This window comes from Cydia pomonella, chromosome 18, assembly GCF_033807575.1.
Source record: "Cydia pomonella isolate Wapato2018A chromosome 18, ilCydPomo1, whole genome shotgun sequence".
In the NCBI taxonomy this organism is placed as follows: domain Eukaryota; kingdom Metazoa; phylum Arthropoda; class Insecta; order Lepidoptera; family Tortricidae; genus Cydia; species Cydia pomonella.
Genome location: NC_084720.1, coordinates 7,958,399 through 7,982,958, shown reverse-complemented (window position 1 = coordinate 7,982,958; position 24,560 = coordinate 7,958,399). Strand labels below are relative to the sequence as shown.

The 24,560-nt window shown below is 38.9% G+C and overlaps 4 protein-coding genes across 5 annotated transcripts; 3 read left to right on the top strand and 1 right to left on the bottom strand.

Moving 5' to 3' along the window:
• Positions 1-59: 59 nt before the first annotated feature.
• Positions 60-15,161, top strand: LOC133527708 (inhibitor of Bruton tyrosine kinase). 2 transcript variants are annotated; one of them, XM_061864846.1, is made up of 15 exons: positions 60-283; positions 717-1,079; positions 1,744-1,921; positions 2,223-2,440; positions 4,970-5,155; positions 5,702-5,929; positions 6,540-6,676; positions 6,911-7,045; positions 8,412-8,709; positions 9,418-9,540; positions 9,773-10,055; positions 11,152-11,347; positions 12,198-12,399; positions 12,601-13,534; positions 14,955-15,161. In XM_061864846.1, the coding sequence occupies exons 2-15, from the start codon at positions 921-923 to the stop codon at positions 15,002-15,004; spliced, it is 3,327 nt and encodes a 1,108-aa protein (XP_061720830.1). In that variant the 5' UTR covers positions 60-283; positions 717-920; the 3' UTR covers positions 15,005-15,161. The 2 variants fall into 2 exon arrangements, with proteins under 2 accessions (XP_061720830.1, XP_061720828.1); XM_061864844.1 differs by having other exon boundaries at positions 63-283; positions 12,601-13,827.
• Positions 2,447-3,934, top strand: LOC133527723 (tetraspanin-18B-like). Its single transcript, XM_061864871.1, has one exon. It carries the CDS (start codon positions 2,920-2,922, stop codon positions 3,892-3,894), a length of 975 nt encoding a protein of 324 aa, XP_061720855.1. The 5' UTR covers positions 2,447-2,919; the 3' UTR covers positions 3,895-3,934.
• Positions 15,162-16,103: 942 nt separating the features above from the next.
• Positions 16,104-16,673, bottom strand: LOC133527731 (small ribosomal subunit protein mS37). The gene has a single exon (XM_061864880.1). It carries the CDS (start codon positions 16,566-16,568, stop codon positions 16,191-16,193), a length of 378 nt encoding a protein of 125 aa, XP_061720864.1. The 5' UTR covers positions 16,569-16,673; the 3' UTR covers positions 16,104-16,190.
• A 4,488-nt stretch (positions 16,674-21,161) lies between these two features.
• On the top strand, positions 21,162-21,999 carry LOC133527730 (uncharacterized). Its single transcript, XM_061864879.1, has 2 exons — positions 21,162-21,305; positions 21,465-21,999. Exon 2 carries the CDS (start codon positions 21,472-21,474, stop codon positions 21,850-21,852), a length of 381 nt encoding a protein of 126 aa, XP_061720863.1. The 5' UTR covers positions 21,162-21,305; positions 21,465-21,471; the 3' UTR covers positions 21,853-21,999.
• The last annotated feature ends 2,561 nt before the right edge of the window (positions 22,000-24,560 follow it).

Here is a 24,560-nt window from a genome sequence, read left to right as displayed (position 1 = left end):
CACATTGAGACGAAATGTCAATATTTGACAGTTGATTTGTTTTATGTAGGATTTGACTGACGGCGGATCAAATTCGCTTGGCTAATTCTTTATTTGCGTATGCATTAAATTGCAATAAAGACATAATATCTTTTTTGCGCAATCTCGCTCTTGTATTTATGTGACCTTTGCTAATTGCCGGCTAATGTGTAGTTATTTTAATAACAACTCTCTAACGTAGAATAATAATGTATAAGATTTTTTTCGCAAGCAAACGAGTTAACACAGCTGTTTTAATGTAAAGGTATGTTTACAGGCAATATTTATCACTTACATATTTAGTTAAATACGCTAAATAGCACTCGCCAAATTACCTTTTAAAAAGATTTCGAAGTATTGCGTAAACTCGAATAACTTTGCCGGTGGGAAACGACCTTGTACATTTTCAAATGTTACTTGTGCGACTATGATTAATGCATACTGTTAAAAGTACCTCGTAAAACTTAATAATATTCTTGTTTACTCTATGCACTTTATTGTAACATACTGCTCTAGTTCAGATCTCTCTTCTAAATATCGTGTGGCATAGATAAAGAAAGTTCAGAGAAGTTTCTTATAAGAATTGACTGATAATGCCTCAGTATTATCTGTATTTTAAAGCTACTTGCTATGAAGATTAAAATGACACTACTTAGTGTGTTTAATTTTTTTGACAAAATATCTTTTCTTGTTTTCAGACTGCCATCAATACAATTATGTCCTGCTAAACACAAACTGTAGCCCCGTGGAGGGGCTACCCGAGCACTAGGCTCCTGTACATATTGTAGAAATCATACATTTAGAACTGCAATCATATCATAACAATTTTCATCATTGCACAAATACTAATAAATATTACAATAATATCTAGTAGTCCTTAGAAGAAACACAGGATATAAAGAATGAGTAAAATAGACATAGATTGCACCCGCCGGTGTAGGTCCCGGCTTCATGGACAAGCTCTGACGGGAGCTATTACAAAGAGATCTGTCAGTGATCAAGCGCTGGCCAGCTTCATTAAAGCTACATGTGCTAACTTCATACAGGCTTTTGATTTTGAGGTATTTTCTACAATAATAGGGAGTATTACTGCAATGTTCTGCCCTCAGAGTGCAGCACTAGCACCTTTCGTAAACCATAGATAAACATATACATAATGTGCCTTAAACTGTTTTTTGACAAGTTTTCACAGACAATGTTTTTTTTTTATCTGTTATCATTTTCGAAGAGTGATAGAAAGGTTCTATATCAAAATTTTGATTTTCTTGTTTCGCAGTAGACCCTCAGATTGTGACGGATTGTGGTAGTGGCGCCCCCTACGCAGAGTTTTGCGTAATATTCCCTATATTTGAAAGATATAATTTTAAATACATTACACTGTATCATCAGCCGTAAAAGTGCATGGTGACTTTCTCAATGAATTCATTCATAATACCATTGAGGCAAGGTCAGTGTCCCATCTAAACCAGTATTGTGCATTTGTATTATGTACAAAAAATCTCAAATAGGCATACAAAAAATCTCATATAATCTCACACAGAGCGAACATACGCGCGAGGCAATTTCCTCGTGCACAAACCGGCCAGAGTAGACATGCCTCGGCAGAGCTGGTGCGCTCAGGCGAGGAAAACGCGCGTCTAATGCACAAAACTATTTTTTATTATACTTAAATCAATATTTATTTATGTCATCAATTTTGCTAACCAATATTTGATTGTGTTATAGGGTCGCACAGCCCTTCATATGACATGTTCCCGCGGCCGCGCAAATCTAATGGAGTGGTTGGTCCGCCACTCCTCGGAAGCCTTTGTCAATGCCAGGGACAGAGAGTCTGGTTACACCCCACTACATCGAAGTATTTTCTATGGACAGATACACACTGCTGTTGCTTTGATGAAGATTGGTAAGTATTATACCTACTACTGCTATAGGGTAGTTTGGGTCTCCACATGACATGCAGTGCACATCTCATGTAGTTGTTGGTTCACCACTCCTTGGAAGCCTTTGTCAATGCCAGAGACAGAGTTATATTTTTCTAGAGGGCACCCACTTGATGGTAAAATCTACCACTAAAAAAGCAATGTAATTTTTTTCTGAATTTTAAATACATTTTAGGGGTACGATATAAGAGACCCATAGATTTGTCAAAAGTGAGCTAATTACATATATTCATGTGTCTTAAAACTCTTTGCACCTTGTTCTAGGTGTCAACGCGGACATAGTAGACAAGGACGACTACAGAGCCCTAGAGCACGCCATGCTAGACCGCCAATACATGTACAAGCACGAAGGCACACAGCCCAGTGATGTATATGTATGGGGCAGTAATTGCAACTATACTCTGGGCACGGGGACGCAGCAACCGCGAGCGGTTCCTGAATTACTGAGTTGTTTTAGCCGGTCTAATGCCAGCGTCCGTCAGGTTAGTTATGGTATTCGTAGTGAATAGTCGCAATTTTAGCATATGGACAGGCATGTAGGCATTCTTTCTAGCGACGTATACTTATGGGGCAACAGTGGCAAGTACCTATACATACACTTGGTATGGGGCGCAACAAACACGCGCGGTACCCGAGTTACTGTTTTGTTTTATTTGCGTGCGTCAGGTTAGTTCATCCTTAGTGAATTATGGATTTCACGCATCGTCAGTCTTGTAATACGTCTCTTGATATCAAGAGACATATTTCTAAAAATTAGTTCTTTACTACCGAAATTTTCCTCGAACATGTATGTGTAGCCTGTATAATTTGAGAGAATTAACCTCCTTGACGTGTAACCATAAACAAGCTAACCATACACATAACATGTTAACACTGGCTGGAAAACTCGCAGCTAGACAACCGGTCATTGTGTCATGTCAAAAGTCTCAAATAATCAATCAAACCAAAACTTTTTATCAAAATGCACTCCGTGATGTGTCCTAGAACCTGTCTAGGTTTCACCAACTTCTTATTCTTCTTCGTTGGACTTATCGGCTTCGGTATTTGCTTATGGTGCGCCATCAACACAGAACTATTCAGAGACTTGAACTACACTGTGACTAGAAGCGAACTAGTTGGAGTTATAGCTAACTTTGTCAACTTAAAGCTGTGGTTAACGCCTTTAACGACAGTTATAATAACTTCGGCTATCGTAGCGATGTTAACGTCGTGTTGCGGCATCCTCGGCGCTGGCTGCAAAACGAAATGCGCAATGAAATCATACATCTTCCTTGTTTCCATTATATGCTCTGTAGCTTTCTGGTTTATCTACATATCCTGCATCTACAACATTTATTCTGATAACGAGAAAACACGCAAGTTTCTACAAAGCACGATACGCACGCAGTACGGGAAAGAAAACGATCTCTTTACATCGCTATGGGACTATATAATGGTGAACTACGAATGCTGCGGAGTTGTCAGTTTCGGCGATTTCAAAGAGACTGTATGGATAAAACTGAACCCTGATAAATTGTTTCCAGTACAGTGTTGCGTTTTACAGAATCGTACGCATCTTATACCTTCATCTAAAGATTGTCAATTGACACTAAGTCCAGGTACATTTCATGAAATTGGATGTTTTCGAGCCTTAAGACAATCGTTAGTGAACAGCAAAGGGCTTATAATATTTTCTTGTATTGTGTGTCTCTTTGCTTATGCTTCATTGATGTCTTTTGCTTATTGTGTGTTGAGAGGGGAACCTCTGATAACTGACACGGATGGTTATATCTACGGATCCCGGCGAGGGCGGCACGTGGAGCCCGAGCCGTCTGCGAGCTCTCTGCAGAACATGATGTTTGTAAACGATGCTTCGGAACCGACGACGAAAGTTGTTAGGGTGGTGTCGACTGTGAATCCTTTCCAGAAGTACAAATATTATCCAGAACAAGTGTAGTGTTTTTACAAGTTTGCTAAATAAATGGTGTTATACACAACATTTTCTTTTCCTTAAACACATTATTACCCCAACGATATGACTGCAGAAAATCGTAAAAATTATAAATTATTTAATTAGTTTGGTAGTTATTCTGTATATTTGTGTTACCAAATATGGAACAAAGTAGCCAGTGGCCCACTAATTCGTTAATTTCAAATTTATTCAACTTTAAGGGCGTCCATTAATTATGTGAGGGGTCTTTGAAGATATAGTGATATTTTCCAAAAAAAATCCTCCCCTACGTGAGATTTAGTGAGATTCGGCTTGACCCACTACCGCCATGATGCATCAATGTCATATATCTTTGAAAACTTGGCTAAAAACTGTTTAAGGCATAAGGAACTCTATAGTTTACAATTTGGGCTAGTGCTGCACTCTGGCGGCAGAACATAAGAAGTAATACCCCCTATTAATGGACGCCCCCTTTGCACTTCGTATTTCTACACGGACCAACACATCCTCCACTAGTAGTCTAAGCTAGTAATATGTTCTAAAGAATACTTTGTCTTTATATACCAGACCTCTATTGATTAATGAGTTTAAGTTGCGTATAATTTTTATTGTTTTGTTTTTTATCACACCCAGAAAAACCTTTCTTTTAGATCTACCATCTGTATTTAGTGCATTTTGTCAGGGTATATTTATCTAATATTTCGGTGCATATTCAATCAAAACTAGTAATTAGATCACTACTAGTCATTAGATACAAAATTCGAACAGAAAATGTAAATTATTTAATTTTCTAAGGGCGCGGGCACACTGGCGATTTGCGAGCGACGCTTGCAAATTGCACGTGTGCCCGCGCCTTAAGATGTGTCTGTACGCAATAATCAATAAAGGTATCAGTGCCAACCATTTGTAGCTCTTTTGTTCTGTTGTCTTTAGCCATTTGACCACCAAAGAGGCTGACGCGGGCGGCTACCAATCTTCGTGTATTCCGACAAGGCTCACGATGACGGGCCGCAAACACGCAATCAAGTTTAAAGGGTTAAATTTTCTACCTTATTTCCACACTTACAGTCACTTTTTGCAGGTGTGCCTGGGCAAGTTCCACAGCCTATGGGTCTGTGGCGGTGAAGTGTGGGCCTGCGGACAAGTGGGGCGTGCGGGGGCCGGGCGGGGAACACTGCTACGTCCCGCGCCACTGCGTCTACAAGAACCTATAGAACAAGTGGCCTTGCTGCTGGATTCTACTGTGTTCCTCACGCAGAGTGGGACGGTGAGGATATATTATACTTACTTCTCCCACACAGTTTCGTAGTCTAATTACCTACACTGAGAAGTAGGCACCGCAGGGAGCCGGGAGAGGGGCGTGGCCTCGATGTTTGATTGTACTGTGCTCCTCACGCAAGTCACGCAGAGTGAGGAAATGCTAAAGGTTCAGTCTAGGTACCTATAGGATAAGGAAGGGTGCCCGCTTGCCCAAGCGGGACGTGTGGGGACCAGGATGTGAACGCTACGTACGCGTATGACCCCTTATAGTCCGGGTAGCAGGCTACATTTTTAACCGAATTGTGTGCGTTTTACTTATTGTTATACAAAATGGATCAAGAAATTTTACCCCTATAGATCGTGTCATTCAGGAAGACGCGTGCCTTAACTCGTATTGTCATATTATTAAAGGTTAGATTTGACAAATCTGCGCGTCATTGTAAATGACACAAACTATAAAAATGTTGAACAGCATTGATCGGAGTCAGCGATTGGTAGATTGACAGTGCTTTAGCTTTCTCAAACTTATTCAACAATCAATATTACATTCCAGGTCTTACAATACACCCTAAACAGCACAGACACCTCCCCCATCACCAACAGCTCATCCCTGAAGCTGCCATCAACGAAGCCCCTCCTCAAACTATCCCAGCCGATAGGGCTGTGCTCCGGCCGCAGCCACGCCGTGGTGTGGAACAAGAACGCCGTGTATACGTGGGGCGTGAACTGTGGCCAGTTGGGGCACTCGCAGGAGGATAAGGTCGTCGCGACACCTAAACGAGTAAGTACCAAGAAGAATACAGTAGCTGGTGATTTTGATTAGGAGTGACAGCTTCGAAGCTTTTAAATGTTAGGAAAAAGATGGACATATATTTGTAAGTACTATAAAGCAATACTCTTGAATGACCATCGGTGGACATAATAGCTTTTCAAGAAGGTTTATGAATTATCAGTTAATATTGTGGACGATAATACTCTGTCCGTAGCAGTAGAAAGTAGCTGGTGGTACCTATTATTAGGAGTAACAGGTAAGAAGCCCTTAATAGTTATGAAATATGGACAAGTACTCTGCCTCGCAGGAAGATAAAGCAGTCAGAAGTCGTATAACTTGAAAATGTCAAGTATCTTCACCGTATTAACCAGTCGTATTCATACGAATTCCTCCGCATCAATCACAAATTGTGCATCATCCTTCAAGCGTGTAATAAGAATGCTTTCAATACGTGGGGTATTTAAGCATTCTTATTCGACGCTTGAAGGATGATGCACGATTTGTGTTTGTGGGCTGTCACGTCTGCAGCGACCAATGGCAAATATTGAATTGAGCTTTATGAAAATTTGTTACAATATAAATTTTGGATGCAGTGTAAAAATTACCGTTCAAATTGTAGGTGGCAATATCCATGAACAACAAGGAAGAGGCCGGCATACAGCTAGTAGGCGCAGGCGACGCGGCCACCGTGATCACGACCAGTCGCGGCGACGTCTATCTGCTACACAAGCACATCTGCAAAAAGATCGCCATCAAGTAAGCGCTCACCATCCTTCGGCTAAATATCAGCCTTCATCCAACCGGGGACACTAGCCAAGTGACAATTATTTATAGAAAACTCCAATCGAAACTTAAATTATTTAGCGATAGTGCCCGACCCGAAAGGACCTTTCATAAATGGTATTGTAGCGTTGGAATTTCTCGCATTATTTCCTAACTTAGGTAAAGGTTCATTTATATGTATCTTTATTAAATATTCCAATTTTCCAGACAGATAAATCTACGTCAAGTGTGTGTGGAGGCAAAAGTGAGCGAGAACGGGACATACTCGAGAGTAACAGTACTGTTGCTGACCAACGTGGGACAACTCATGCTGTGGCAGGACACCACCAACCAGCTGACCAGGTAAGCCTTTGAAATATCACACGACACGCTCTCATTCTGAAACGACATTCTAAAATAACATAAAATTTGACTCATTATGCCTGGTAGGTAATTTGCTGATTGGTAAGACGAAGAAATTAAAGCGAGTAGAAGATTTTTTTTTGTAAAACTATTCTTTATTCTTCCTTTATTGCACCATGGTAATTACAAAATGGTATTTCCATGCGAAAGACTAAGTGTCTCATGGACCCAGAATGAGTTGGGTATCGCAATTTTATCCTTAAAACTAACTTAAGTGCTAATATACATACATAGGTATTTACATTTATCATTTAAAATATCAACATAATTATTAAAATAGTACCATAAGTATTTGAATAGGAACATAATAACACTGATTAATTTACATGTATGTATGTATGTGTGTTATAAAATCCTCAATGGTATAATATAGTTTTTATGGATAAGAAATGTCCTCCTCTGAACTACATTCATAATAGCGGCTTTTTGGCGGCGGGCTCGTGAGACTTAAAAGATGGAGGTCTTATATGTTACGATCATTTTAGAAGATAGATTCTAAGGACTCACACTCACAAGCCTTACCACAGTATTTGAAATATCGGAAAAAGACGCATATGAATAATTAGTGTGGTAGAAATATTCGCTGCCGACGAAACCTTTGATACATGACTGTCATAAAAAATATTTTGTATAAATTTGAATGTTAATAACTGTCAATAGAGTTGAAAATTATAACTGCCATATAATAAGTCTTGGTAAAGCAGCAAGTTAGTGTAGCGAAAATTTTCCTTTATATGAAACATTTTTACATCAAAATAACCGGAATTCTTAAAATTTGGTAAGTCTGACTCGAATTTTTTTTTTTTTTTTCGTTGTCATAAATCAAGTTGTATTCCCATTTTGCTTGGACTTGAGGAACTTTAATTGGCATGCACACAGCAATCTCTTATAGATTTAAAATTTCCTCATAATTATTGACGACATTTTGTCCCCCACTTTTTTTTACATTTAGAAATATTATATCATTGTATACTACATAATGTTCAAACACCTACACAATATGGGTAAAACAGACAGCCCCATGTGCAGAGCGTGCATGGAAGAAGAAGAAACAACAAAACATATTCTCCTAGACTGCAAACAGGTAGAACTATACAGGAACAAATACCTAGGGACTCCGTGCACACTAGGAGAGGCAATTAGCAACCTGAAAACTTTGCTAGGCTTCGTGGAGGAGCTGGGGTGGTTAGAGTAGCGCTACCTCGTTTCACGCAAAATAGGCACAATGGTTGTCGATTTGCGGAAAATGCCCAGAAGCACTAACTAACTAACTAACTACATAATGTTCACGTTTGTTTTCTTTTAGATGCGTCTTCGGCCTAAACCACCAAACAATAATAACCAACGTAACTCTAACCCACGACGCGTTCTACTTCACCACCAAATACGGCGAAGCCTTCATTGGCTACATCTCTCGCAAGGCCACGCCCCCCGCGCCGCAGCCAATTAGGAAGGAGAGGGAGCGAGACAGCAACAAGAGCGCGCTGGTGAAGTTCCTTGAGAAGGACGATTGTACGTCGGCGCGGATCGTGAGGATACCGAATGTGCACAGAGCCGTGGCCGTCGTGGTGGACAATGAGGGGTTGAACTTCGCTTGCTTACAGGTAACTTTTTAATATTATCTACGGAAACATTACTACGAAACGACTGTTCACGACCTCAGGTACCTTCATGGCAACCTGTCGCACGATGCCTTTCACCAAAGGCCGAAATTTTGCCCAGATTACCTAGTTCCACTGATCTAACCTTGGGGTTCTTTTCTGGTTGTATTCTCCGCTTGGGGGACGCCAAACCAAACCTTTGATAAACTAATTTAGAATAATTAAATTGGTTTGTTAAATTAATATGTATGTATTATGATTCCATCGTTTTAACGAACTAACACAGTATAGACTTGTTTTTTTTTTGTTGGGAAAATTCCGATTTATTTGCAAAATTCACTCTCTTTTATAAATTTTGAATGATTTCCTTATTTCACAATGTACTATTTTTGTTACAGTTCTAGTAAAGATTTTTAAATATTAGTAACTGGTAGTAGTAGTAGTGAGTAGTAGTAGTCGCTTTTCGGTGAAGGAAAACATCGAGAGGAAACCGGATTAATCCCAAAAAGGCCTAGTTTAATACCCTCTGGGTTGGAAGGTCAGATGGCAGGCGCTTTCGTAAAAACGAGTGCCTACGCTAAATCTTGGGATTAGTTGTCAAGCGGGCCCCAGAGCCATGGCAAAATACCGGGACAACGCGAGGAAGAAGGAAGTAGGAACTCCCAGCAACGTTTACTCTCTGTTTAAATGCGTGATTTATTTTGTTTCGAGATAAAACCCACGTGTGGACTCACATCCCTCCCTGAGCTGTCGCCCAGCAGTTTACCCAAACACATGGAAACCCTCATGGAAACTGCGGCTGAAGATGACATCTTACATGACGTTATATTTAAGGTAATGTTCAGTCTATAGAAAAGATATGCGTGATATTAAATACTTTGCTACTTATGACTTTATATTCTACACCTTAAGATAAACTGCACATTCCTTTTACATATTACAATATTGATGCATGCTTAATATCAATCTGTTATTTCTTTCGTCTAGCCACTGGTCAGAGTCAGCATATGGGTATAAATCTGCTAATGATACTTACATTAAAACAAATAAACGTTTATATTGACAGGTCGGTACAAAACTCTACCCCGCCCACATATTCATAATAGCCTCCAGCAGCGAGCATCTCTACAAACTATACCAGGATTCCATGAAGAACGCAGAGGACAAACCTATTATCAACATAGATATGCACCCAGAGGTGTTCGAGAGAATTCTCCGATACATTTATACTGGGACGTGTGATGTGGTTGAATTGGGCCCCTGCAGCTTGAAGATAAGGAAGGAGGATCTGAATAGCTTGAAGAAGGAAAAGGATGTCGAGATTGAGTTGGAGGAACAAAGTTTTGTTGGTGAGTTAGAAGTGGAATCATGAAGTTTTTACTACACTTTTGCTTATAGAATTTTTTTAATTCTTATTTTTTGCGTGTTGATGTTTTAAGCTTTAATTAATACTTCTTGGCAACGTGTGATCAGTTTGAATTTTGGGTGTCGACGGCCAATTTTGTCAGATCTCACTCAGATATTTATGCCACATGTCTTATTGAGGGTTATATATATATGAGGCTTTATTAAGTTCAACAGAAATGATTGTTTCAAATACAAAGGCAAATTACATTTCCAGAAGTTTAGTAATTTGGCAATTTTCAATGATCATAATACCCAATGAAAACCCTTAAGGGACTCAGCAGGGCTAAGATGATGTCTATCATTTGTCACCATACCTGTCACGCTCTAACAAATACGTTAGTGCGAAAGTGACGCATGATATGACAAGTGACAAAAACACGACCATGATACCGCTGCAGGGCCACTTTCGTATTTTTTTTTCATTTAGTGCGGTAAACTTACTAGCTCTTCATGTGGTGAAAATTAGATTTTTCTCAAACTTGCTATGAAATGATGTCATAACTTACGTCAAATTAGGTCCGGAAATACTACATCTCAGGTGCGATGAGTGAAGATGATATGTAAAGGAATTTCATACTGCCTTACACACCTAGGACTGTAAAACAACCTTCTTTTGTTTTTTAACGTCAAATTGTGACAAAACGTATTGGCATTCAACCATCAACAAATAATATTTTTCAGTTAGCTTGGTACGGTGATCTGTTGTGCATATTCGTTGCTTAGTAACGGCGGTGGCGCATCGCGCAGGCGCCGTTGCTTAGTAACGGCGGTGGCGCATCGCGCAGGCGCGCGGCCTTACGCGCGTAAGGCACCGCTGGTAGAGTGGCGAGCCGAGTAGGTCGCCACAAAACAAATTGACTACAATTATTTGTTTTAATTGCTAGTTTGAGAAAAGCACTATACAAATCTCGGCGAGAAACGGCGTTGCCGGCCGCGTATCGCTATCCTATATGCCGCGTGTCTATATCTACTTGGCCTGCGAACCTACGTTTCCCGGGCTCTATAGTAATGTACTATTTCAAAATCTCACTGTTACAGATAACGCCTCAGCAATCTCAGCCTTCGAAGTGTCCAAGCACCAAGACAACAGAAACAAGAAGAGCCGCGTCCGCCGCAGCGAGCGCCGCGCCGCCAGCCCGGCGCGCGGCGCGGCCTGCGACCCCGTGCGCCTGCTGCAGGCCGCCGCCAAGCGGCTGCACGTCATGGGGCTGCACAAACTGCTCGATAAATTCTTGTAAGTTACCTAAAAAATCAAGTACCAGTTGCGTTAATCGTAGTAACTTTCGCTAGCGTTATATTGTTGAGGATATTTTAGACTGCTGAATTAATTCGTCAGCTTCTGTAGATTTTAGTCGATGGAACCGGTTCCAGTCTATTCCCATTTGTCCCCGCCAAGCACAAATGGGAAAGATCCATTCCCGTCTGTGGCCGGTGAGGATAGGGTTGTCATCCGCCCGGATTCCCCCAGATTTGTCCTAGTTTAGAGGGCATCCGAAAGCGTTCGGGGAGGGCTTAATTTGTAGTCCGGGTTTAAAAATTTAAAGTCTTAGGCCGCCCGCGACACACGCACAACCTGTTTAAAAAAACCTGTTGACATGTCCGGGTTCTGGACTCTAAAATCCGAGATTTTCACGCGTCTTGTCCTGGTTTCCAAAATTTAGAGATCGCAACCTTAGGTGCGGACAAATGGAAATGATTGTTTCCCATCTGTGACCGCCTCGTTTTCTTCCTACCTTTTTTAGTATACAAATGTTGAGTTGCTATATATTGAACAGTTAAAATCCCAATTCGCATCTGTGCCCGCCCCTCATTAGGATAAAGACACGAAATACTACTACAACAGTGTCTAATTCAAGTGTCAAAGTGGGTATCCATGTAATTGTTGACGTGGAAAATTCTTGCACACTAAAATTATAAAAGCTAAATTTGTAACAACTGATTATCTGTTATCCTAATTTGAAATTTGTGTGGGCTTGTTATTAACAAGCGCTACGAAGTCACTGGCTCAGGCTAGGCTTAACGACAATTCTTTTGTTCAGAGTCTAGGCAATCGTTGAAAACATTTTTGTCTCTTTCTTTTCCAGCTACAAAGACGGCAGAATCTGCCTTCGAGAGAGCGCCACATTCACCAAAAACCCGCCAGTTGGCTGGGACCGGAACAGCCTTCAAGAATTAGTCGATACGAGTGTTGTCACCAAAGATGGTGCTCTTATTCCCGCACATAAATGTGTACTAGCGGCGAGGCTCGAGTACTTCCACGGCATGTTCATGCACTCCTGGTCCGAGGTTAGTAAAAAAGTTCGATTGTCATTGTCCCTTTTCAGAAGTTTTAGACGACCCCTTTTAGAATATTCTTTGAACTGAGTAACTGAAATTCTCTTTGTTTGTTATTTGTATGATTTTCAATGTCTATCAAAAATCTATCTTCAAATAACACACAAACCTACTGTTTAGCGTTCACTTAAACCTTGACCATTTTTGTTACAGAGCAAGCTATCATCAAAAGTTACCTTGCCAATCAACCACGGCATTCTCCTACCAGTCATAGACTTCCTGTACACAGACTCGTGTCCCGAAGTAGAAAACTCGGACAGCATCGACTTTATTTGCAGCCTGCTTATAGTCGCCGACCAACTCTTCATAATGCGCCTTAGAGAAATGTGTGAAGTGGCCCTTTCAAACCTCATCACCCTAAGAAACTGCGCAGAACTGTGCCAATTCGCACACACGTATAACGCTACTCAGCTCAAACAATGTTGCATGGAGTTCATATCACTAAATATGAGCAGCATACTTGAAAACAAATCCCTTGAATTGTTAGAAGAAGAATTACTAGAAGACATATCTAAATACTATTGCAAATTTAACCCTATAATGTCTTCTAGGGTTATTACACCTTTTTTCAATGCACCAGACGATGAAGTAATCAATGAATTTGCTAAAATATGTCCCGTTGATTTAACAATTACTAATGAAGATCTTAAAAAAGATGATAGCATAGTCGAAACTAAGAAGAAGAAATCTAAAAAGATTGAGTACACTGAGAGTGAGAAGACAAGAATGCGGTATGAATCCGTCAGTTCTGTGACGTCCTTAGACTTATCTAGCGATATTTCGGGTGACGTCACTTTATCTTTGAGTAATATATCTATAGAGACCGAGAAAGCAGCTAAAGGGATGAAAGATAAATGGATAGAAGTGCCATCATCGCAGCAGAAACAACAGAAAGTCGTCCAAGCGAGGCTTAAAGCTCTGAGCAGCGCTAAGGACATCCTTAATGAAACTCCAGTGGATTCTTTCACTAAACTCACTAGAAACAGTTCATCAAGTGCCATGAACACTCCAGAGATGCCTACTTCATCGCGCATGTCAGTATCACCGAAAGAATCCCCAATAGCTGAGATGGCTTGGGGATCGCCAGGTAATCTCGTCATTAACCACATAGGTCCTAAACTCTCGCAAAAGCAAAGAAAAAAGTTAGCCATGGAAGGAAACAACTACTCTCCTCAGAATCTCTCCGAGTACTTGGATGGCAAGGTAGTAGGAAGCCCTCCAGACAAGCCCAAGAATCCGTGGAAGATAGTGCAGGTGCCGGTGGCTAGTAGCAGCCCAAAGCAGAAGAAGGCTATGGAGTTCAACCAGATCCTGGCTGATCAGAAGAAAATGAAGGATGACTCGTCGAGGATCATGACAAAACCGTTGTTTTTAACTCAGGTAATGTGTCCTGTTTTTTTTTACTCTTTATTAGCGTTTAATATGGCAATAGTACTTGTACCACAAATTAAGTGTGAAAACGCGGGTAAATCAGTAACACATCTTACATTACACTAGTAAAATGGAATTGAGTGCCACTTAATTTAGCTACTACGGTATTTAAAACCAATAATACCGACACATATGAAAGAGAATCGCTTTTAATGAATTATCTTTTATAACTTAATTATGGTTATTAAATAATTTATTGTATCACCACTAACTAGCACTAGCGTAGGTTAAAAAAGTAATATTATTGTTGTAATCAACGTAATTACCGTATTTTTTATTTGTTGTATTTGTTATAGTAACTTTTACAGGTTTGGATCCTCTTAGGATGTCCTACCTCCAGTGTCAGTTTGACGTGGTATTTTAAGGACACCTGTATAAAACTAAAAGTATAATTTCGCATATTATTATTTTTTGTTCCTGTAAAGATTGTTCATCTCTTTCTATTAAGAAAAGAAGTCAAATTATCGAACATTTGTATGATTTAAAACTTCAATCCATAAAACAATACCTACTGTGCGTAAAAAGGAATACATTTGCATTGTACATGTTGTGTTTGAAATGGACTGAGATTATGACAGAACTGAATCTATCCGCAACAAGTGTCTACTCTGTTAGTAATTTTTTATTTTTATAATCCGTCGTTATTTTCTGTTTTGATCGTATTTTTTCAAGTAGTTTGAGACAGTAAAGTTTTATTAGAAAGTTTCAATCCAATCCGAGTGGATCGATCTCGCCTGCCTTTTAAATTTAAGTACCAGCCACACCGAAAACCGTACAGTTCTACCTTCCGTAGTTCTACCATAAGAGATGCAACTCCTCTTAATTCCACACTCCATAGTATCAATGTCATGTTTGATTGTCTGTGAAAACTTGTCAAAAAACAGTAAGGTACAGTATATATAACTTACTCTATGGTTTACTTAAGTCGCTAGCGGCGTAAGTGGCGGCAAAACATTGCGTTATACTCCGTATTGCATACATTTTCATTTCTATAGCTATTATACATGGTGGGGAAAATCGATGTGGCCGATCGTATAGGATGACCCACTGATTATTTACATTTCTTTTATTTCCAGTTGGAAGACAAAGCTATAGAAGAGCTGGAAAGGTTCTACAATATCCATGAACTAGACGATGAACTGATCACCGTGCGGCGCATCGAGTTGCAAGTGTCCTCGCCGCAATGGATACATACTGCCCCTAAATGAAGCGTGCTATTTTGTACCTTTTTATTAAGTGACTGTACAATATTTTAATTTAATAATAATGGATTTGACTTATGACTTTTGTTTAGTTTTATTAATCACCTTATAAAAGAAAGGAAGGTTGTTATGTAATAACTTATTAAAAAAATGATGTTTATACAATTTGTTTTAATTAAATAAATAAAAAAAGTTGAACTTTGGAGAATGAAAATTTAAAAAATATATACATTGTAAACTCTATATAGCGACACTCAAGGGACTGGATGTTTTTTGACGCTATAGTGAGTAATTAATATTAAAGTAAAGCAACTATCGCCAACAAATATTGATGACATAGGGAGTCAATTGTTATATCAAGTGAAGTTATTGTAGAAGAGATCTAAATTCTAAGTAAAATCATGCTTCAATCAATCAATTCTTTAATGCATACAACAAAAGTTTTTATTATAGTATATTTATACTGCGATGCACTTATGTCAAAAAACCACCAGTTCTTATGAATGTCTTAGCTACACCGTGGCACAAGGGACTTGATGGGACCCAATTGTTCTAATTATTATACATGAAATAGCTGATGGTGCTGTTATTTATGTTTGTTAGGTAAAATATATCTGGGAGATGCAGTACCCCTGCCTAGCTCTGCTTATATTATATATCTTATACAAAGTGTTGATGTAAATAGGGCTGCAAGTAAAAAAAAAAACTGAGATACGGTAATTTTTTTCAGATATTGTTTATGGGAGTAATATTGCTGAAATTTGGAAACAATTTGTTACGGAATGCTGTATCTAAGATAACAGGATAGTGGAATCTGAAACTAGATGTGGTGTGTAAATTTTATATAATCAAAATATTCACTTCAAATTTACGTATTTCATATAGTTTCAGACAACTCAAGGTGTGCTTTAGGAATAAATATGCCCACTTTTCCTAGATTCTAAAAGAAAAAATATGGGCTTACAGTAGATTTCCTTTAGAGAAGTTAGTATGAAATAACAATTAAGGAAAAGAAAAACATGGTTCAATTAAAATCTATATTCACATTAACAAACTAGCACTTAAATCTCTTGAGTGTCCATCAGAAATTACAAAAATAAGTTATTAATACTAATTCTTCTTAGGAGGAAAGGCTTTTAGCAACTGGTTCATTTGTTTATGCGTCAGTTTTGTCTCTCCTGGTACCAAAATACCTTTCTTGCCGTGCTCTCTTTGGCTGGACATTCTCTGATTATAATCTTTGTAACATCCCTGGAACTCTGTGATTTCCTTCAAGCACTGTTGCTGGTCAAACTCATTTTTTTTAAAGCACGCGAACATAACAGCCAGCTCTTGCATACAAGCAGCTTCTTTTAACTTATCGCTTTTCCCCGAAACTGTTTTCTTCAGCTCCAATGGCAGAAGCATTTGAAATGGGACTGGTTCTCTTTGATACCTCCTAGCACTTTTGCCAGTGGGCGCAGTAAAAAGCACCGGACCTAGCCGCATTTTGGGCAAATTTATTTAGTGAGAAGATAAAATACGTATATAAATATATTAAACGGGGAATTGAGGTTATGTCGCAATTGTCACTAAATTTGACGTTTGACATTGACATTTATGTCGCGATTATTGCGTTTAGAAATAATGAAACGATTATTTTACTTCAATCGATTACCCTTTCGGCTAGCAATAAGGTTGTTAGAAAGAGAGGCAAGCAACATTATCCTACTGCCTGGCCTAGTGGCCTTGTAAAACGTAGTGATTATATGCTCTTTGGCCTTGCCTATGAAGCCGATGGTCCTGGGTTCGAATCCAGGTAAGGGCATTTATTTGTGTGATGAGCACAGATATTTGTTCCTGAGTCATGCATATTTTCCATGTATTTAAGTATTTGTATTTTATATATATTGTTGCCTGAGTAGTGAGTTATAGTGATGTGCCGTTCCCGGGAAAGTTCCTTAGGTGGGAAATTTCCTGAAAACGTTCGCGGGAATTTTCCCATTGGAAGGGAAATTACGGGAATTTTGGTTTTATTTTCCACACGACTATTTTTACAGGTACTAAACCTAAGACAATAGTGTAACTACTTATATATAAAAATACAATCTGAAGTATATCATTACATCTATAAGATAATATATACAATGCTGACTTTGTGAATTCATTCAGATAACATGAGAATAGGTCAATATTCTCCGCCATTACGTTGAGGGTCCGCACAGCGCGTGACAGCGGCGCCAGACCGAGCAGATTGGTGCGCCCGCGTGGCTCGGCCAGCAATCGCGGCCGACGCCGGCGTCACACATACCCGTCGGGCACGTACACGCTCACATACCTCAACACCTGACTGTTGTGCAGTTTTCCTCTGAGCAGTTGTAGCAAAAATGTATGTTGCCAGGCATAGCTCTCTGCGCACCCGTAACTCGTTATATCCTACCATACCAAGAACGAATAAAGTTGGATACATTAAAGGATAAAAAGGGTATACTTCATATTTCCGCCAATACAAAAATCTAACAAATTTGTTCTGGATACGCTCCACCATTAAATTATATTTTGTTTCATGCGGAGCCCAGATAGCTGTATTGCATTCAAATCTACTGCGGACCAGTGCGTTGTATAAGGCGATAATAGCGCCAATATTTGTAAAACCATGTGAACGCCGGAGCACTAAACCCAGCATTCTATAGACTTTTTTACAAATATTGACGATATGATCCCTAAACCTTAGGGGGCGTCCATTAATCGCGTCATACGTTTTTGGCTTGTTTTAGACCCCCCCCTCCCCCATGGTGATCTTTGGTGATATTTTCAGGACCCCCCCCCCCCCCCCCCATCCAATATGACGTGTATTTTTTTCGATAACTAAAGAACAGTTTTCTAACAAATGAACCTAAGTAGACGTGAAGGATAAAAATCAAACTAAATGTATACATATCTTCGTTTTTTAATTATTATACTTAATCTTAATAGACTCGAATCAGTCAAAATAAAAATTTAATTTTCTCCCCACAAATTTGTGAGATTTTGTTCTATATTAATAAGGTTCGGTGTGGTTGAATCGTCCACAGATTCTGGAATCCCGTCGGTAATTTCGATTTCTTGCTCGTCTTGCCACTCCGCGTCATCGTCCTCTCTCATAACGCACAGGACTTCTCTCCGCTCACGCTGAGCTAATCGAGTACTACGGCGCGTTGCGAGCACCCGTGATGGACAGGCAAGAGCATTTCCACAACTTGTATCCCTCTTTTCTGTTGTCTGTCTGTCTGAGCACAGGATTGCCAACCGCGAAGCAAATATCCGCGCGCGAATTTTAAAAACTCTGATTTTGACAGTTTGGTTAATTGAAGGGCGGAAAACTATTATTTTTATTTTATTGACTATAATACAGTATAGCACAGATGAAAAAAAAAATACACGTGATACGTGTCCATACCCCCCCGTCCCCTGTGGTGATCATTGGTGATTTTTTGCTGACCCCCTCCCCCCCCCTATACAATATGACGCGATTAATGGACGCCCCCTTAGATCTGCTGTGAATTTAACTCCCAAGTCTTTAACTTTTGTCACTCTATTTAAATTCTCTGAGTTAGTTTTTTAGTCATGTACAATGAGGTTTCGCGCTCGAGTGCAGGTAATAGTCACGCACTTGGACGTATTAAAATACAACTTATTAGTTTTACTCCATGAAACCACCCTATCTATATCACTCTGTAAATTTGCACAATCCGAAGTATTTTTAATAGCTAATAGATGATTTATGAAGGAAAATGTAAAAAAATACTGTTCTTCCCCCCCCCCCCCCACCCCCCTTATCTCCGATGTTTACCAACGAAAAATTATGATATTTTTACATAATATTAACATTACTATAAATTTTACAGGAAAAATATAATTAGACCTCTATCTTGGTAACTTTTTTTTAATAAACAAAAAAACTGTTCCGAAGTCAGTTTGCAATTTAACCAACTTTACGTGTGTTTATAACACCTGAAATTTCTATGACATTACATTTAATACACCTTTTTTCAAATAAAAGATCAGTTTTTGAAATCGGTTCACATGATAGAGAATTATCCTCGAAAAACCAACATACGTGCATTACATCGCGCAAATTAGTTAGACAATTGCCGATAGATGGCGTTGTACACAAATATACTTAGTATAGGTATAGGTACTTCGGTTCAAAAGTCTTTTGCCGACACGAGATAATTCAAAGTTTGTACGGAACCGTCGGTGCGCGAGTAAAACGAACTCGCACTTGACCGGTTTTTATTTAATATAAGTAGCAAGTTTTTAAACTTATAAATGTATGTAATAATACCTAACCAACCAACCTAACCATGCACGTAATTACGAACGATCTAATCATAATCTAGCAAAATAAATATTTAATTATCAAGCTTTATTGCGGAAGGCAGTAAATTTTGATAAAATAACTTTATTAAATTTATGACGTCCTATAAAATAATAATTAAATCGGAGACTACGCTTCGTAATTTATCCTGATATCTTAAGAAATGTTATCTAGAGGTACGTCACGTGTCTCTGAAATTCATAACATTCTATACGTTGTTCTTCCTCATTATTTAATAAATATTGTAATGCCTTATTATGTATTCTTTTACGTTATGTATTAACATTTTATTGGAGAGATAAATAAACTAAACTATAGATTTTTCTATTTTATTCTATCTTAGACTGCTTCTCTGGTTTAATCCTAGCAACAAGTGTTTTAAAAATAGCGAACCTCTGCGACTGACGATATGTGACCTGACCACCTAACCCCAACCAAAGATACATACATAAAAGACAAAGATATATACATAGATGGGTTAGGTACGCATACTTAAAAAATCTAAGAGAAATCCGTGCTTCGAATTTTACAGGTAAACGAGATGAGAACCATATACCTAACAAAATCTCTACTGAAAATACAAGAGAGTGGCCAAGGCCGTGGATGACCTTAGTGGACCACTTAGATCAGCTTCGTGACTATTAAAAGACTGAAATAGCTGGCTTTTATAAGAAGATGACAGCAGACCGCATAAAGAGGGCCGACCCCGATGTCTCCCGTATGGGATTAAAAATGGGATTCGAATATAAAGCCCGACCAGAAATATATGATCACTGTCAAGAGGGCGCTGTTATTTTTATGTATAGGGTGACAGTTCAGCTTAGTATGAAAAAAATAGTTGCAATGAAATTCCGCAATTTGGCGCGTGATCATATATGACCGGAGAGAAAACGAAGAAGATTTAGAAGTTATACAGTGTGTCTCTAGCCATTGGACAAAGCCGAAATGTACATATGCATTAGGGTATTTAGAACCAGTATACAAAGTATCATAACAACTGGTGTAGCGGTTTCGAAGAAATTAACAAATAACCATTTTTTACTTTAGAGCAGCCTGTATGTGTTAGTAGCTCCTACCTAAGGTAATATCTTCAAAGAATAGCATGGAACCTTCTTCGACCTATTTGATTTTTTTTTTATTTATGACACTAGTAAGCTTCTGACTTTTGAAAAATGTCATCATTATCATATATTTCGAACAAATTGTCGAAAACACTGCCGAAGATTAACACAGTATGTTTCTTTTTGCTGTCGATTATTGCAAATAACTTTTGTTCGAAAAAAATATTTTTTTTAGAGAAGTAACCCTACGTGGGATTTCAGGGTTTGTCCAATGGCTAAGGTCACCCTGTATACTTTCGGTCGGGCAATGTGCTGAATGTATTGTTGAGGTCTTTGAGGATAATAATTAAGTACCTAATTATCTGTATTCCTAGTAACTCAATTAACTGACAGGTCTCATCCTAGTAAGTCAGGCCGGAATCAGCTGATATTGGTAGTGAAGTTTAAGCAGGTGTGAGTACCTACTGCACTGTAAGCAGAGCAACCAGTTCTACAGATTCGTCATAAGTTTCCATACAAATTGTTACGTAACGAGATGTATAACTTGGCGAACCTATCTACCTAATCACATAATAATTCTCTTTATATTCTAATTCTAAGTCTTTAATGTAGGTAAATCACTTATGACGGATTGTGATTAGTAATTGGGAAATTTGTCACCTAGGTTAACTAGTTTCTCATATTTTAATACCTACCTAATATTAATCACCTTTTTTATCAAAGCTTTAGTCGTATCAGTTCAATACAAATCAATGATAAATAATCATATAAAAGCCCTTCTAAATTTGAAAGAAACATAGTCAGTTTGCTGATACCGGCTTTAACGTAAGTATTCTTTGTATCTAAAGAATATTGTATTGTTTTATTATTATATTCTTGCTTCTTTACGACGTAAAAACGTTAGAATTGGAACTATGATAATCTTACCTCCAAAGGACCTTAGTGTATACTGTCAATCATTCAATCAATTATTCGTGATTCCAGCTCCATCATGAAATACCTGATCGTACTCGCTGTGATCGTCGCCGCGGCGTCGGCCGACTACTTGAAGCCCTCGGCCCTCCCCGTGCACGTACAGGAACTCGAGGAGGTGATCGCCGCCATCAACAGCCCCAGCACTGACCCCGCCACCGCCGCCGCCCTAGAACAGCTGCTCTTGCAGACCCTCGGCATCTCATCTCTCCCCGAGTCTCCCATCTCCGTCGGCCCTGCCATCGTCGAGGAGTCTCCCATCTCCGTGCAACCCGAGTACCCCGTGGCCGTGCAGCCCGAGTCCCCCGCTCTCGTGCCCTCCCCCATCGTCGACGCCACCCCCGCCGACGTTGCCGCCGCCTCCCCCCTGGTCCAGATCATCCTGAACATCGCCAACTAAGCTCAAAGCACCAGAACCACCAGTCAAAAATTGCGCTTATAAAATGTTCAACATGAAGGGTAATTTTTAAATAAGATTAAGATTTAATGAATTGTAATCTAGAAAATGTTTGAACATGAGGTACAATAAATTTATTTCTTAACTTAAGTTAACTTTTATTTTGCAAACTAAACCAATGTTTATTTTATACAATGTCTAATCAAGCGACATCAAACCTTTATCCTTTTGGTCCGTCTTAGTTAAGTCCCTAGCGACTTGGCAGGAAAAAGTGATACGAGGACATACTCGTACGTGAAAATTCCTATGATAATAATGATGATTATTGGAACCGTGTACAGCAGAAAAGACAGACGGACGAACATGGTGAAACTATGATAAATGAATTTGAATCCGATACCCTAAAAATGAACAACATTGTCCTTTCCAACGTCACAATTTTTTTTTATTCAATGTAGTTTTTAAACAAAATATAAGTAAGGTCAATACGTGTGGCATAAGGGTAAGTGTGGCCTTCACATTGGGCCCATTGATTAGTGTTTATTGCGATACGATGAATTTGCATTGCTATGTGGACTCGTAAACAAGCCCCAGTGTGAAAGCTAGCCACACTTATCCCTATGCCACACTTATCCGTATTGTCCTTACCAGTAGGTAATTATTGTAATTAATAAATATAATGCAATAAGTATATTGAGCTTACCTACAGACACAGTATATAATATAACAGTGGATCAACGCCTTTGCCTAAATGCTGACACCGCACAAAACAACTAGTAGGGTTGTCCCTGACTTTTACACAACTGCCCAAAAAAGGAGGGTAACGTCTTTAGGTTTCATATGTATGCATGTATTTATGTAAAGTCCATATCTTCTAAATGTATTACTTATCGTGGGTGGGTATTTTTTTTTGCACGATAAGAGCTTGTTTGTTAACAATATAATAAAATAGAATTTTATTATTCATGGTTTAATATTTTACAGTTTCCGCTTTTCTCTTTAATTCATATTAATTTACACATTCGCTACTAGGTATTTCTAATACCTATAAACACATTTAAATGGACAACTAACAAATATGCCCATATGCTGATATGTCGTATAAGACACGCTAGCCCTGTTAGTAGTACCGAGCTACTAACACGGGCTATGTATGCAGCTTGGGTGCGCGCGAGGGGTCGAGGGGTGAGGATTGCCCTGTATAGACGGTTTTATAGACTATAGGTATTACAGGTGTCGAAATGCTCTAGAAAATCTCAAATTGAGTACGTCTACGCTATTTCTAGTGTGATGTAGTGTCCTATTTATCGTGTTCCCTAAACAAAATCACTCCTAATATTTATTTATGCAAGAGAAACCAGTATGGTCAAATAAATCAATGTACCGATTGTACTTTAATGAAAAAAATCTGTCATTTTCGTTTGTTGACCTGAATCACATTTTACCACAGTTCTTTCAATATCGAGAATACGAGTATTGTCGAACACATTTAGGCATTACTTACATATCTAACAGAACGGCACCGCACCACGGTTAAAAGAACCAAACTGAACGATGTGTAATCTCATACAAAATACTTAGTTAGAATTAGAACACGAACCATAATGTTAACGAAACAAACTACCCTCCTTGTGACGGTTTGTTAAAAATACACATTTTATAACGCCGAGCTATTCCACTCATAAGAGGATTCGGAGACGGCTGCTTCCAGATACAGAGGTAAAAATTAGAAATATTGAAAAAATGGATTCCGCTTATAGAGGTCCCTAAATTCTACTTATAGAGGTAATCCGTTGCCAAGGGACTGGAACTGAGAACTTGGGTCCACTTAAAGAGGTTTTCCCCTAACCAATCCAGTTTCCACTGTACAGTCAGCGTCAAATACTTGGTAGCAGTCAATGTGGCCAAATTTCGGTACGCCACACTAAATATATGGTGTACCGAACTATTTGGCTACTTTGGTTGCTACAAAGTATTTGACGCTGACCACACGCTGACTATACCATACAAACCGAGTTTCGTTCTCGTTTTAAAACTACGTGTTCGATTGTAATGAAACTTTGCACAAATAATGTCATATAATTATAGCTCCAGTTTTATAAAACAAACGAAAAAAACAAAAACAAGTTTTGTCGGATTTTTTCTTTAACTATGGTATCTGAAACTATATAAACTAATTACAGTAGGGCTAATATGGCCGGCTCTTTCTCATTTGACACGTTCTAACTAGTGTGTAAGCGCGAAAGTCGGCCGTCAAACGCCGAAAATGGCGGACAAATTTTGTTCTCGATAGCCTGTCTAGTATACTTACCTATGTGAGTGACTTCGTATAATGTTAACAACTTTATTGTCCTTACTCATATTGTCGTACCTTACCAATGTCACACGACTGGTTTGATGACTTTGGTTGGTTAGACTTGCCAACTATATTGGATTCCGGCCTCGTGTAAGGTAAACGCCCTATGCTGAATATGCTAGGATAGTGCCCAATAGATGACACACTGCTGACACCTCTATTGACAATGACTTAGGTAAGTTAAAAGATGATTAGGATAGTGACGAGCACTCGACCTTAGTTTTGTGCAGATTTAATATGGAATTTTTACAGATACTCTTATTCACCCATCCTTATGCTATAGTCGTATCCAAAATAAGAAATATGGGTGAAACTGCCAGTTGCAGGCGTGTATTCCATAAGATCTGAGTTGTCG